This window comes from Stenella coeruleoalba (genome assembly GCF_951394435.1).
Source record: "Stenella coeruleoalba genome assembly, chromosome: X".
In the NCBI taxonomy this organism is placed as follows: domain Eukaryota; kingdom Metazoa; phylum Chordata; class Mammalia; order Artiodactyla; family Delphinidae; genus Stenella; species Stenella coeruleoalba.
The window spans coordinates 87,922,781-87,936,011 of record NC_137152.1 but is presented as its reverse complement, the minus strand read 5'-3'; the positions used below and the strand labels follow the sequence as shown (position 1 = coordinate 87,936,011).

The window sequence follows — 13,231 nt, the reverse complement described above, 5'->3', positions numbered from 1 at the left end:
GAGCACATCTGGGAAGGAAAAAGGCCTTGGCCTCCAAAGGAAATGGGAATGCTGACTCTGCCATGGGTGAGACACCAGGGAGCTGACTTCTGGTCGTGATTCGCTAGCAAGTTAGTCATTGTTAGCAAGTCAGTAATTCCTGTCAGAAAGCACTGCCTTGGTCACAGTAATATCAGTACACATACGCCTTGCTGGGAAAACTCACTTTGAGATTGGTCGACCGTTACAAATTGGAGAAAAATGCTGCTTCATTAAATTGAAAAAGTCTAGCCCAATAATGATCTGGGGGGAGTATGGGATAATAAAATCTCTACTTTTATCTAATGTTCAAAGGGTTGAGAGTCCCTCTAACGCTCATCAGCAGCACACCGAGTAGGCTGACGTACCTAAGGGGTCACCCCAACCTCGCTGTCCAGGCCTGAGAACCATCTGGGCCTCTGTGTTCTAGACTGGGTTAAGCAAGCAAAGAGAGAGATCTGCCTGAGGCAGGAGTATGGGGTGGGAAGGGACACCCCGAAGACACTCTCTGGAATGGCACCCAGGATTCTTCTGCGTACATCTAAGTGCTTCTGTTGGCAAAGAGTGTTTCTGATGTCTGATGCCAAGTTTAACTTATCTCTGTCGCAGACCTAGGACAAACCACTTCACTCTGTCTTAATTTTCTTGCTTTTAAACTGGGGTCACTGGGTCTGTTCCAGTTACCTCACAGGGTATTATCAGAATGAGAAGATCTCACCTCTGTGAACTGCTTAAAACACAATACAAATGCAAGGTAGTCATAGATGTACCTTGCTGAGACTCAAAAGGATTTTCCTACAAATATATGTTTAAGAGCATATGGAAATCAATGCCCCCATATGGCTTGCTTTAGGAAACTCAAGGTACATATTCCCCCAGACCACAGGCGGGTGAGACCAGTTATATCAAAAAAGCCTCAAGGCTCAATGAAGAGCAACATCCAGGATGTTTAGAGGAAAGCTTACCTAAGACCATAGAAAGGGAAGGGGAGAAGGAAGCTGTGCACGAGAAAATGCGACTCCAAAGCAGGATTAGGACCGAGCGTTCTGCCAGTTTTGAGTTAAGGTACTGGGAATAATAGCAGTGTCCTCTCTGAGTCTGGCCCTTTCCCATGGGTGGGGGTGTGTGTGTGTGTGTGTGTGTGTGTGTGTGTGTGTGTGTAGTGGAGCTCTGTGGGCTGCCCTATTTCTGAGAGTGCTTAAAAGAGATACAGTAGATCAAAAAAGTCCTAGAGAGGGCTTGCCTGGTGGTGCAGTGGTTGAGAGTCCGCCTGCCGATGCAGGGGACACGGGTTCGTGCCCCGGTCCGGGAGGATCCTGCGTGCCGCGGAGCAGCTGGGCCCATGAGCCATGGCCGCTGAGCCTGCGCGTCCGGAGCCTGTGCTCCGCAACGGGAGAGGCCACAGCAGTGAGAGGCCCGCGTACCACAAAAAAAAAAAAAAAAAAAGTCCTAGAAATGATATGGGGACTAAATCAAGGTCTCTAATGAGGCCCAAGAAGAAGTGGCAGGCAGGTCCACCATCTGCAGACACTGGGCTCACGCGACGGATCTCCAGGTGGCATCCTCCACCAAAGCACAGGGGACGAGCATTCTAAGCAGAGAAAAATCTCCCAGCCAGTCTCTCACCCTGGCCATAGTCTTGTGCACCAGGAGCTTCTCCCAGCTTCCCACCGGGCAAGAGGGCACTCGGGAAGCAATGTGGTGTGGTGGGCAGGGACGGCCAAATTGGGATCGAATCCTGGCTTTGCTACTTTTGAGCTCAGTAACCTTGAGTAAACAACCCCTCTAAGTCTTCCGCTAGGCATAAACGGAAATAATGATCTCTACCTCACAGGGGTGTTGTGCTAACTCTATCAATCAATCATCTAAAGCTATACATCTCTACATAACTCTCGATATTAATCTATATCTCTCTATACATGTATATATATTTTAATATATAATTGTATATTATATAAATTATATATTTATATATAACATAGGAAACAATATATTATAATGACAAGTAATATAAATATATATATTTTTATAATGGAGAGAGAGAGAGAAAGAGGGGGAGAGAGATTGAGAGAGAACCCTCTGCAGAGTCCCTTGTTCAGAAAATGGCAGTTCTCATCTGTCCCCTCCCTTCAGACATTCTGCCAATCCAGACTCTCCCCACCTGAGCCTAATACAGTAAGGGGGTAAGTCAGAAAATGGGAGTTGAGGGGAGTTTGGAGCCTCAAGTGAAGGTTAAACAAAGGATTTATGGACATTAGCGGCAAATGGGCACTATGTAAACCTCTGTCTTGGGAACTGAGGATTGCCCACACCTCTTTCAAAAGTAGTCCAACTCCACCAATGTCTCCCCAACCCAGTGGTCTCAGGAAACAGGAGGGCTATGCCAGCTTGGCAAATTCTCTCTGGGTAACTTGGGATAAAGGAGGCCAGGGTGCCCAGGATTCACTGAGATCCCTCCAAAATTATTTTCCAGTGTTTCCACCTTTTCCTCAAGCACGGACAATAGGAAATATATTTTTGCTACATTTTCTTTGACAGGAACCCAAAAGTTTAGAAACAGAGAACATCTAAATTTATAACACTCTAAATACTGGGGTTTGTACTTAGAAAAAGAAAAGCCTCCACTTTCCAAATGTTCCATCAAGCTGTAGTTCTTAGGATAGACCAGTAGATGGCAGCATTCGAGAGAGCCCCAGCAACTGTGGAGAAACCCTACCTTAAAGAGAGAAAGAGCGAGCAGAGGAAAGAGGCGCTGGGGTCAGGCTGGCTCTTTTTGCTGAGTGCTTTCCTGTGAGGGGACAACATGGTGAGCTGGGGGTCAGCCCTATCTTCCATAAAGGGAGCTTGATACTGAAAGAGCTGACGCTCTTTTCCTGCTGGCACACAGCTAGCTAGCCAGTGGGAGACTGACCACATACAGGGCTCGTCTGTTTCCACCCGCCCCACCTCCATGAAACCCCGAGGAGGAGATGAGTGGGGAGGTGACCAAGCCCATCTCACTCAGTCCTCTGCACGTGCCTCAGGCCATTCCCCATGCCTGCTCTGGCTCTCCCTTGCACTCTAAGCTCATAGCTTCCTCGAAGCCCACTCCTGCGAGAGGTGTCCCGTATCCCACTTCCCTCACCGCATCACTCCCTTACTCTGCGGCACTAAGCAGGTGTCTAGGCCCTTGGTACTCAAAGTGTGGCACCAGCAGCACCGGCACTACCTAGTTAGAAATGCAGGCTCTCAGGCTCCACCCCAGAACTGCTGAACCCACATTATAATAGGCTCTCAAGGTGATCCATGTGCACATTAAAGTTTGAGAAGCACCGGGCTAGCTCCCGTCGTGTGCCAAGGGCCTTAAATGTCTCTGGTCACAGCTAGTGAGTGGCTGGGTTTCCAGAGGCATCTACTGAGGCAGGTAATGCCGGGCTGCTCATCAGGATCTACATTAGGAGGTTAGTCGTTTTAAGGCTTAGCCTCCAGTATCAGGAAAGGGATACCTCTGTCTTCACCTCCTCTTATTCTCACCAGAGTCAGGGCTCTGAACAATAAGCTAGCAACCCAAGCTGCATGAGCCTAGGAAGCCCGAGGACGGCTCCTAGCCTGAACGCCCGAGCCCCAGTAAGAGGGGTATCGGCAAGGCCAGGGGAGTGAAGCCCTGCCACCCTGGGCGCCACAGGAAAGAGAGACAGGTGCTGAAGCAATGCTATGACCTTGAGGCCGTCCAGTGGGAAAGCAGCCATGGAACCATCTTGTCAAGAGGCAATGAAGCAGAGGCACTGAAGGGGGATCTGCTCTCTGTCAGGCACAGGTAAACGTTACTCTCCAGGCCAGAGACAAGACGAGCTGCCCAGAGGCCACAGCATCTCCAGGCTAGGTGAGGGCCCCCTGAAACTGGAATTGCCTGGTCTCCCGTGCAGACCTTCTGCCCACCCTCCCCTAGCCCATGATGACTTACTTGTGATTCCTCTTTTCTTACCTAAGAATCCTATGAAATAATAGGCGTTATTTGGTTTTCCTCCTAATGCCCCTAAAGACTGTGGCATCTTAAAACACTCCTGGAGGGAAAGAGAACGCAAGATTCTCAGCTCATGTGTGGACTGCTGCTCACGGGTCTCCGTGCTCACATGGCGGTGGGATGGGCGGGCAGCGAGCGGCTTGGGGAAAGGTGCGACTTACTTTGAAGGCGTCGACATAGACAGGATTGATTTGGTTTATGCCCAGGCGGAGGGGCACAATGAGCAGCAAGGGTTTCCAGGCTGGAGAGCAGGCAGAGGGGCCCTTACTCTGGGTCGAAGCATTCAGAGACTCAGGGGGGCTCTCGGCAGCTGTTTCAGCACTCAAGGGGAGGGTGTGGCACATTTTTTCTAGAAACAGAAGACAAGAGAGCTGGGTAAATAAGGGGCATCCAGCCCTAGGAGATGTGCCAAGGGCAAAACCAAAGGAGACCTCACATGACAGCGCTGCCTGGAAGGCCCTTCCCCCGGCCACCGGGGCCCTGCTGCCCGACCTCCTACAGGAAGCCCAGGCCACTCCTCCAGCCCTTACTTCTCCTCCTTCTGGCAACTGAACACTCACTTACCTCTTGTCAGATATTATGGGCTCACTGGGAGAATCTCATTTCTCAACCAGACTGCAAGGGCCTTGGAAACAGGGACTGTATCTGTTGGTCCCTCTAACCCCGTGGCAGGGAGCACAGGGGGGCTGCCACAGAAGACCTGTCAGTGGTTTAACTGATTACCCGCACTTGGGGAGTCCTGCAGGGAAAGGGTCTGGTGCTTCACTGAGGGGCAGCAGAGATCCTCTAATTGTTTTCTCCCTTTCAGAAAGCTGAAAGGGAAGAGAAGAAGGGGCACAGGGAATGATTAACCGGAGCCCGGTGCTCCCCTGTCCTGCTAGATGGGCAGGCCAGAGAGTCGTGGGGCGGGGGAATGGGGGTATGTATGTATCTTCTTTCTCTTTTTCTCCCTCTCCCTCGCTTTCTGTCTTTCTCTCCACCACGCCCCACACACATTCTGAATGGTGAGGAAGAACCGCATCAGCCAGCCACCCGAGAATGTAAACTGGCCCGGGACTCACTGATATCTTCAATAACCACGGTGTTATCCATTGAAACATAAACAGCCAAGGAATTCCATTCATCAAATAAAGCAAGTTTTCTGCAAAGCAACATACAATGAAGTCACAATTGGGGAAGATGGACATCTCGGCAGGAAGCAGTACAACCTATGTATGCCCAGCGTTCCTGAAGTTACTGAACACTGAGCCACAGAGAAGTTGGGATTCAGGTCAGGTCTGGCTCCCTTGACTGAGCTCTGGAACATTCTATGTCCAGGGACCTTGAGAATGCCAGAGGCACTGTTTCCGCACCTCAAACATAAGACCTGCTTTACAAAATGCAAAAGGCTGCCTTGCTAAATAATGTTACTCCTACTGGGCGAGAGAGAGAGGTTACCAGTGCATCTTCTCCCAAGAGATTTTGTTTTCTTTTCTTAAATAAGAGACATTCTGACTTACTCCTTCTTTCAAAAAAAGAAAACTGTTATTAATATACACATATATATATATTTGTTTAGGAGCATACATAATACAAACAATAAGTTCTAGGGAAATCCAGGGGGGGGGAGAGAGAGAGAGAGGTGATCTCTTCTGTCCCTTCCCACATGCGGTAAGGATGCTGTCCCAGGAGACTTGGGCCGCAGATGGCTTCAGTGCCGGGCCTTGCTGGTCAACAGCTGAAGACAGAGCATGCTGAAGTGCATGACTTCAGAGGAGACTAGAAAGAAAACCCCTTTAAAAGAGAGATTATCTGATGTCTGAGTAAAGTTCCTTGTCTATCTCTCCCTTATTTCTTTCTCCTCTTGCCAGTATGGAGAAGACATGTTTACCCTGGCTACTCTGGAATTCTGCAGTAAAGCCCAGTCTCAATGGCCGACAAAACAAAACAAAACAAAAGACACATTCTCTCCCAAACCAAAGGAACTCCCAAGAAGAGGTTAATTACCATTATATTTTAATTTCATTTAATGTAGTATCTTTCCCCCAAAATAATAATGACGACATCATCATCATCTACTGTTGTTAATAGCAATCACGATGACTCAGAACCCACTTAAGTTCTTTAAAAATGTATGTTTCCATTTGCTTGTTGTGGGAAGCTCAAAATTTAGAAGAAAGAAGCAAATTCTGAGGGATATCATTTATAAACCAACCATATCAAGCTAGGTTTGGGGCTCGGCACAGCCATTCTAATCTTCTACACTTTCTGTCCTGGGTTCCTACAGTGGTTCCCGAAATACCACCAGATCCTCACTCAGCAGATCAACAACACCCCAAAAACCACTACGGACCAAGGTAAGAAAGTGGTCTCAGAGAGGCTGCACTGTTAGCAGAGTAATGCAAAGATACAGGTTTCACTTGGGTCCCCAGGAAATCCAGACTACTCCCCTCAAAAGCACATTTACAAAGCATTCCAGTTCATTGAAGGTTGGCTAATAATTGAAACAGTGCCCCATCTGTATTTTGCATGGAGCAGGTCCCATCATCACACGCCAGAGAGCCAGGAATTGAAGTAGCTACCAAAGGAGGCTAGACGGTTTCAATTTTCTGATGCCTAAATCCAGCCCCAGATTCTATCTGCCATTTTCATTCATTCATTCATCAAGTATTTATTGAGCACTTACATGTGCCAGGCAGTTTCCTGTGCTAATATTACAGGAATGAACGAGGCAAATACAATCTCTGCCCTCATGGAGTTCCCATTTGGTGATAGGTTGTCAGAAAGGAGAGTGACAATAGGTGAGGTGGCCTGCAGGTGTAGGTGCTGATGCCACTCACCCCATTCATTTCCAAAGCATTGGTCCTGGCCTCTCCATGTCGCCTCTTGCTGTGGGAGGTGAATTCTGAGACTTAACAGGACAATTGCGAAAGTACCATGCTGGGGTACCTTGAGTCTCCTAAGAGATGACAAACTGATTCTAAGACCCCCTTGAGGTTTGTCTCCTCTAATAGGTGGTGAGGTCCTTGAAGCAAGAACTACACCTAGTTTATTTCTGTGCACTCAGTACTTAGGGCAACAGAGGCACCCAGTAAATGTTGAATGAATCAGTGAAGAATTTTTTTTTATATACCATACAGGGTGGGAGTCTGTGTCTTGCCTAGGCTGGCTCAGGCTTCCCCACTTAGTGCAAACCCTTTGGCTTCAAAGTGACCCTCAGGCTGACGGCTGAGCACGTGAGCACCAATCTACAAGTGGGATACAGAATGAGTCCTGAGGGGCCTCCCCATAGACTGATACCAATGACTATAACTGTGATTTACCAAGACAGTTGCCCACACACATTATACATTTCAAAGAACTATCTGAGCAAAATGGTACAGATGCTTGGTGGCTTAGTGGGATGGCAGGAACAGCTGGGTTGATGGGATGTTGAGTTGGTGGAGGGAGGCATAGGAGACGGTAGCATAAGGCGCATGACAGACTCTTTTACTTACTTTAACACCTGTGCAACTGTATTTGGTCCAAACCATTCGCCAATTGATTTCCCTTCTCCTACACCCATCTGTGCTGTTTTTATGTGGAAAAATAATAAACAGGTTAGCAAACCACCAACTCCTAATTTTTTGCATAAATAAGTAGATGGGATGACTTAGTAGAGCCACATATAAAGCAGGGAACAAGAAAAGCAAGTACAGCAATGTAAGCTGAATTTCACATACAGTGTTCCTTTCCTCTTAATTGAACTACAGAACAGAGAGACAGCCTTTAAACTACTCATGTGACCTTACCCATTTGATGGATAGAGTAGCAACAGTCTTTTCTATCTAGGAAGCACTGTAGGATTCGTTGGTATTCTTTGGGTTGTTCTTTCTGTCTCTCCCAGTTCCAGTCTTTTTAGGAAAAAGAAAAAATGAGTTAAAATCATTTTTATAACTGCTTGTTATCTCTGCACTCTTACTGGGACTACGAGGTTAGAAGGAAAACAAAGGAGTTACATGTAGAAGGTGGGAGCGATCAGGTCAGAACATTCCTAAGCATCTTTAATGTTGATGACCAAGACATCTGGAAACTGATTTCTTTCAAAGACTCACTGGGTATAAAGTAAAAGCAAAACAAGAAGTTGACCAAGGAATTGACTTAGCCCACGAGCTTGAGTTGGATAAATATTACATGAAGACAGTGTCACAAGGCCTTTCTGGTCAGCTACTCAGTGAACAGGAGGTCACCACAAAACCTGGCAGTATATCCGTGTCTCACCCAGACGCTGTTATGTCTCATGTCCACACAGACAGCAATGGCTTTGGTTCGTATATTTTGGCAGCATTGCCCACAGAGTCTCATGGGGGGAAGTGCTCTTCTGACACACACCTATTCCCAGGGGAATACACACAATTTGCAACTAAGGAAGCTTTTTTTTTAAATGCATGCTGCCATTTTTACACAACCTTTTAAAAAGGCCACGATGAGTTTTGGAAAAACAAGTACCTTTGTTATCAGGTGTTCCAGGTTTCCTTATGACCAAAACTAAAATAAGTACATCTGTGGGGATCCCATCTGTGCCTCAGGCACAGCCCCCCAAATCCGATAGGGGCTGCTTATCGCTTACTGAGGACAACTGCAAAAACTCTCGTCGTCACTGCTGTGGACAGGACGCACTATTCCCATTCCCTCAGCTCTAGGAACTCTGTCTAATGGGACAGATTTCTGAGACTTAGTTTCCTTCCAAGACAGAAGTTTCTCTCCTGAGGTTTTAGAGAGCATTTGAATTCACAACTGAAATCTACTTGAAGCCAAAGGCCACTATCTCCAGAGTCTTTAGTTCTCTTCGCTTCTAGTATTTCTGAAACCAAAGTTTTAAACTTCGCATCCAGCAGTCTTCAAAGGGTGCAGAACACCCAACTGTTTTTCATCAGCTACCAAACTGTCCAAGTCTGGGGGAAACCCTGATTGGCTGGCTTCTAAGTACCACTAAATATTTACTGATGACAGTGATAAGTGAACACCCCACCTCAACTGTAAAATAACCGAATAGGAAACACTCCAAAATACTTCTTTATAAAATTACATCTTCTCATTCATCTTAGCTACAAGATCTATTTACACATTCTTCCTGCTACTTGCTTTTATATTAAGACAATTGAGATTGCTGACTGTGGGTTTTTTCCCCCAGTTTGCTTTCCACAAAATTCACTTCCAGAAGAATCATCTTGAAGTGTTTCATAAATGAGAAAGTTAAACAGTAAGAACAATCTGCTCCAAGAAGTATGTGTACAGTAGAGAAATCACTGGACAAGGAGACAGAAGACCTGCATTCTATTCCCAAATCGATGCCTTCTTGCTGTTTGACCCAGGGCAAGTCACCTTACTTCCTGAGCCTCAGTTTCCTCATCTGTAAAACAGAAATTATGATACTACCCAGGAAACACAGGCACAGGACATCCTAGACCCTGAAAAGAAGGCACGAAGCCCTAAACTCTCCCCAGCCTCTTCCCCAATCTTCTCTGGGAACCGCAGGAAGATGTGTGAGGTTGCGTAGTCCCGGACAGGGAGCGACGTTTTTGTACCTCTGAATCTCAAGGAGCAAAAGCCAATGAGTTCAGCAGCCCAATCTCATCCAAGGTGTTCTTTCACTCCCTCATCCCCAAGGCAAACCAGACTTTCACCCAAGTGCCTGAACTGGCATCTACCCAAGGTCAGCCTACAGATGCCGACAGGGAAGCACACGCATGTCTTAAGAAAGCAAGACTCGAGAGTTCCAGCAGTGACTACTGGAAGGTTCTTAATGAAGCAGCCTCCTGAGGAAGCTGATTTAAGGATTTCTTCATCATCGAATGGACATCATCAGTGAACCCAAACCAAAATATCTCCCTCATTAGGCACTTCCTTTAGGTCACTGACATCCTTCACTAGGCAGATATTTTAAATGAGGTCAAAAAACAGACTTACCACCACACCCTTCTTCCTGCTCCCTTTGTTATCTGACCTGTTTAAGGACTCATGCGAACAATAGTGAAGATGGAAACTCTAAATGATACACCTGCCTCAGCATTCATCTGCCCCAGGAAAATATGTCTCCAGCTTGGTGAGTCACAAGGAAATGCCGGCTGTTTTCTTCTCACGAGAGGTTTTGTCAACTTGTCAGCCCCACTATTGGACTTGCAGAGAGCACTTCAGGACCTGCAGCTCTGTTCCCTCGGCACCAGTGCTAAACTACCAGCAGCAAGTGCGACTGCAGAGGTCTCCGAGGCAGTTTCCAGAACAAATTGAACTCACCCCTGCCCAAGTGTCTGCAGATAAGGGCTTGAGCCAGCATCATCTGTCCACAGCGTAGCATACATCCCCAGCCGGCGTCTGACGAAGGGCCCGTTCCCCCTGTTGGCAAAATGGATGGGAATGAATATGAGTTCCTTGAACTGCCCTTTCCCGAAACATCAGCATATTTGGGAATCATACAAGACAGACAGGCACACATACTCGGAATAGAGAGGCAAGAGATAAAGTCAGACATCAAACAGGGTTTGTTACAGGGTGGGACTTGCAAAGATAATGCTGAGTTAACCAAAACAGGTTCTGTGGCCAAAGGAAAACAAACAAATGAACAAAACCTGCCCCTTATGTTTTCTGCCTAGAGACATCCAGGTATGTGTACGGTTTTGGTATATGACTAACATGTATGACTACCAACACTTAGTCCATGCCATGTCATCATCTGCTTGACCGAACCTGACTTTTCACAACTCACTTCTCGGGGAGGGCAATCTTACCTTAGTTAAGGAATAAATGCTACCAAACTTGATTATCAAAATGGTCAAGGAAATCTGGAAGGCTCTTGACTGTTCTAAATATACATTATGAAGGTCTGAACAGTAAGAGGGAGAATGTGAAATAGAGGAAAGAGTCCTAGATTAGGCATCAGAAGACCAGTCTCATCTGTAGACTGGGGATAATAGCACATGCCTTGCCTACTATTAGTGGATATTGTAAGAATTAAAAGAGAGAGTATAAAAGTGTTCTACAACCCACTCAGGATGATGTAAATATCTGGTGTTATGAGTATGGTCATAATTAAAAATACCACTAATAAATTAGAAATGTACTACCTTTTTAAAAGGCACAAAGCCAGTTAATAAGGCAACGGGTTCCATTTTAAGAACACTTGATGTAACAAAAATCCCATAAACGTGGCCAGGGTGAGCTCAGTATCCTTTTTCAAGGTACCAGTGAAATGAGATAACTTGGATGGTGGAAGAGACATTCTGCTTTCATTGCTTCATTTCCCAACATGGAAGTGGAAAAGTATGCTGTAAGCATGGTCTCACAAGACTAACTGTAAAGGGGGTCATCAACCACGTAAGATAAGTGGGCCAAGGTGGCCGCTCCTTTCCTTTTGTTGTGGGGACTGAAGGAGAGTTGCTACAGCAAGATGGGGAAGGTTGAGCCAATTTGTGAGCTGGAAGGGGAGTCCTTTGGCTCTTGTTAATGGTGGGATTATGGGCCAGATTAGTATGGAAAAGATGCAAGGAAGCCCACATAAAAAAAAGATCATCTCTTCCAAAACATTGTCAGAGTTGAACTGCAAATGTTTTCAAATCTTGCAAAGATCTCTTCACCCAGAAAAAAGTTTAACAGTTTAGAATCACTGGGTACTAAAGATTGTTCTTTTGCGTATTTTGCTCAGGTACTTCCTGTGGAGAGCAAAAAAAAAAAAAAAATGTCTGTGTGAACTTCACTGTTTGTACTTATCAGAAAGGTTTATTTCACTCCAGTTACTAGGTCCAGTCCTGGACCAAAATTAGTCAGACAGGTTTCCTCTTAGAATAGCTTCCACCATTTGAGTTTGGTGATCCTTTCCTACAGTACCACGAGACTAGGAAGAGGTCACCCTACTTGCAAACATTTCACAAATTTTCTCTGGAGGGATCCTATTCACTTAGCTCATTGAACTGTCCTTTTTTCTAGACAGCAGCTGGTACTCTTAACTGACTAGAATTAGTTCCAAGCAAGTCCATTATAATTCATCTCCCAGTGGCAAGATGTTTTCATCTCACAGGGAAAAAAAAAGCAAAGGAATTATTTTCTTTCCTTCAAGGTACAGCCAACTTTAATAATCAAATATCTCCACAAAGCAGTGGATTATAATTTAATAGATACTGTCCAAATTAAAAGCTTGACTTTTGCCTTGCTCTTAGAATTAAAACAAGTAACACTTCTAAGTGCCTGAACACTTGGAGGTGGTTGGGCTCAAAAGTATACTGGCATTACACATTAACACCATGGAACCATACACGATGAGGCACGTCGGCAATGAGATTTCTGGATGAAGCATAAGACTTAACTACTCCGCCACATTAAATTCTTCGCCATAGTGAGCTGTTAGTTCTGAGGTTTCCATGATGTCACTGATAACCTCAGGAAAGCTATCTACAAAGAAGAAAGCACAGTATAATAAATGATATACCTACCAATCGGTGAAAATTTCCTTCTGTATGTAAACCACAGACGAGCACTTATATCAGACAACAGCTTAGATTTTTCTGTAATTAAATGTGAAATTAAAATTAAATCACCGTATCCCATCTGAAGATATCTGCCTTTGATTTCTGAGCCAGCAGCAAACTCAATTTCAAATAACCAGACAATTCCATTGTCATGAGGCTAAGGGAAATTCATAGGCAACCCAAACTCATTTTAGCCAAATAATTTCAGCATTTCCTCCCACCTATGTATTTTTGTTTGTTTGTTTGTTTGTTTGCGGTACGCGGGCCTCTCACTGCTGTGGCCTCTCCCGTTGCGGAGCACAGGCTCTGGACGCGCAGGCTCAGCGGCCACGGCTCACGGGACCAGCCGCTCCGCAGCACATGGGATCCTCCCGGACCGGGGCACGAACCCGTGTCCCCCGCATCGGCAGGCGGACTCTCAACCACTGTGCCACCAGGGAAGCCCCCACCTATGTTTTGATCAGAGCTACTGGCTAGTACAATGATGCTGAGTGGTTCCTGCCTCCTTCTCACTGAGAGCCAAAGCCCCAACAGGTACTTAACACTGGGGTCACATGACCAAAAGACAAGGACTAGGAAAAGCAAGGATCCTGGATAACCTGCTCACAAGGCAATCAGCCCCTGCCTGAATGATGACGGTTGGATCTCTTATCAGCATCCACTGTCTGTTATCTAAAACTAGGGATGGGTCGTGTGTGTGTGTGTGTGTGTGTGTGTGTGTGTGTGTGTG

General features: G+C 46.1%; 1 protein-coding gene across 2 annotated transcripts in view; it reads right to left on the bottom strand.

Moving 5' to 3' along the window:
* ATG4A (autophagy related 4A cysteine peptidase) overlaps nucleotides 1–13,231 on the bottom strand; it is a 63,654-nt gene that overhangs the window by 12,444 nt on the left and 37,979 nt on the right. For both annotated transcript variants that reach the window (XM_079911633.1, XM_079911632.1), the window contains 7 exons: nucleotides 12,466–12,537; nucleotides 10,277–10,375; nucleotides 7,792–7,893; nucleotides 7,498–7,570; nucleotides 5,083–5,162; nucleotides 4,183–4,370; nucleotides 3,983–4,061 (listed from right to left, as the gene is read on the bottom strand). In XM_079911633.1, the coding sequence (XP_079767759.1) occupies nucleotides 3,983–4,061; nucleotides 4,183–4,370; nucleotides 5,083–5,162; nucleotides 7,498–7,570; nucleotides 7,792–7,893; nucleotides 10,277–10,375; nucleotides 12,466–12,537 (693 nt within the window). The remainder of the gene's footprint in view (nucleotides 1–3,982; nucleotides 4,062–4,182; nucleotides 4,371–5,082; nucleotides 5,163–7,497; nucleotides 7,571–7,791; nucleotides 7,894–10,276; nucleotides 10,376–12,465; nucleotides 12,538–13,231) is intronic.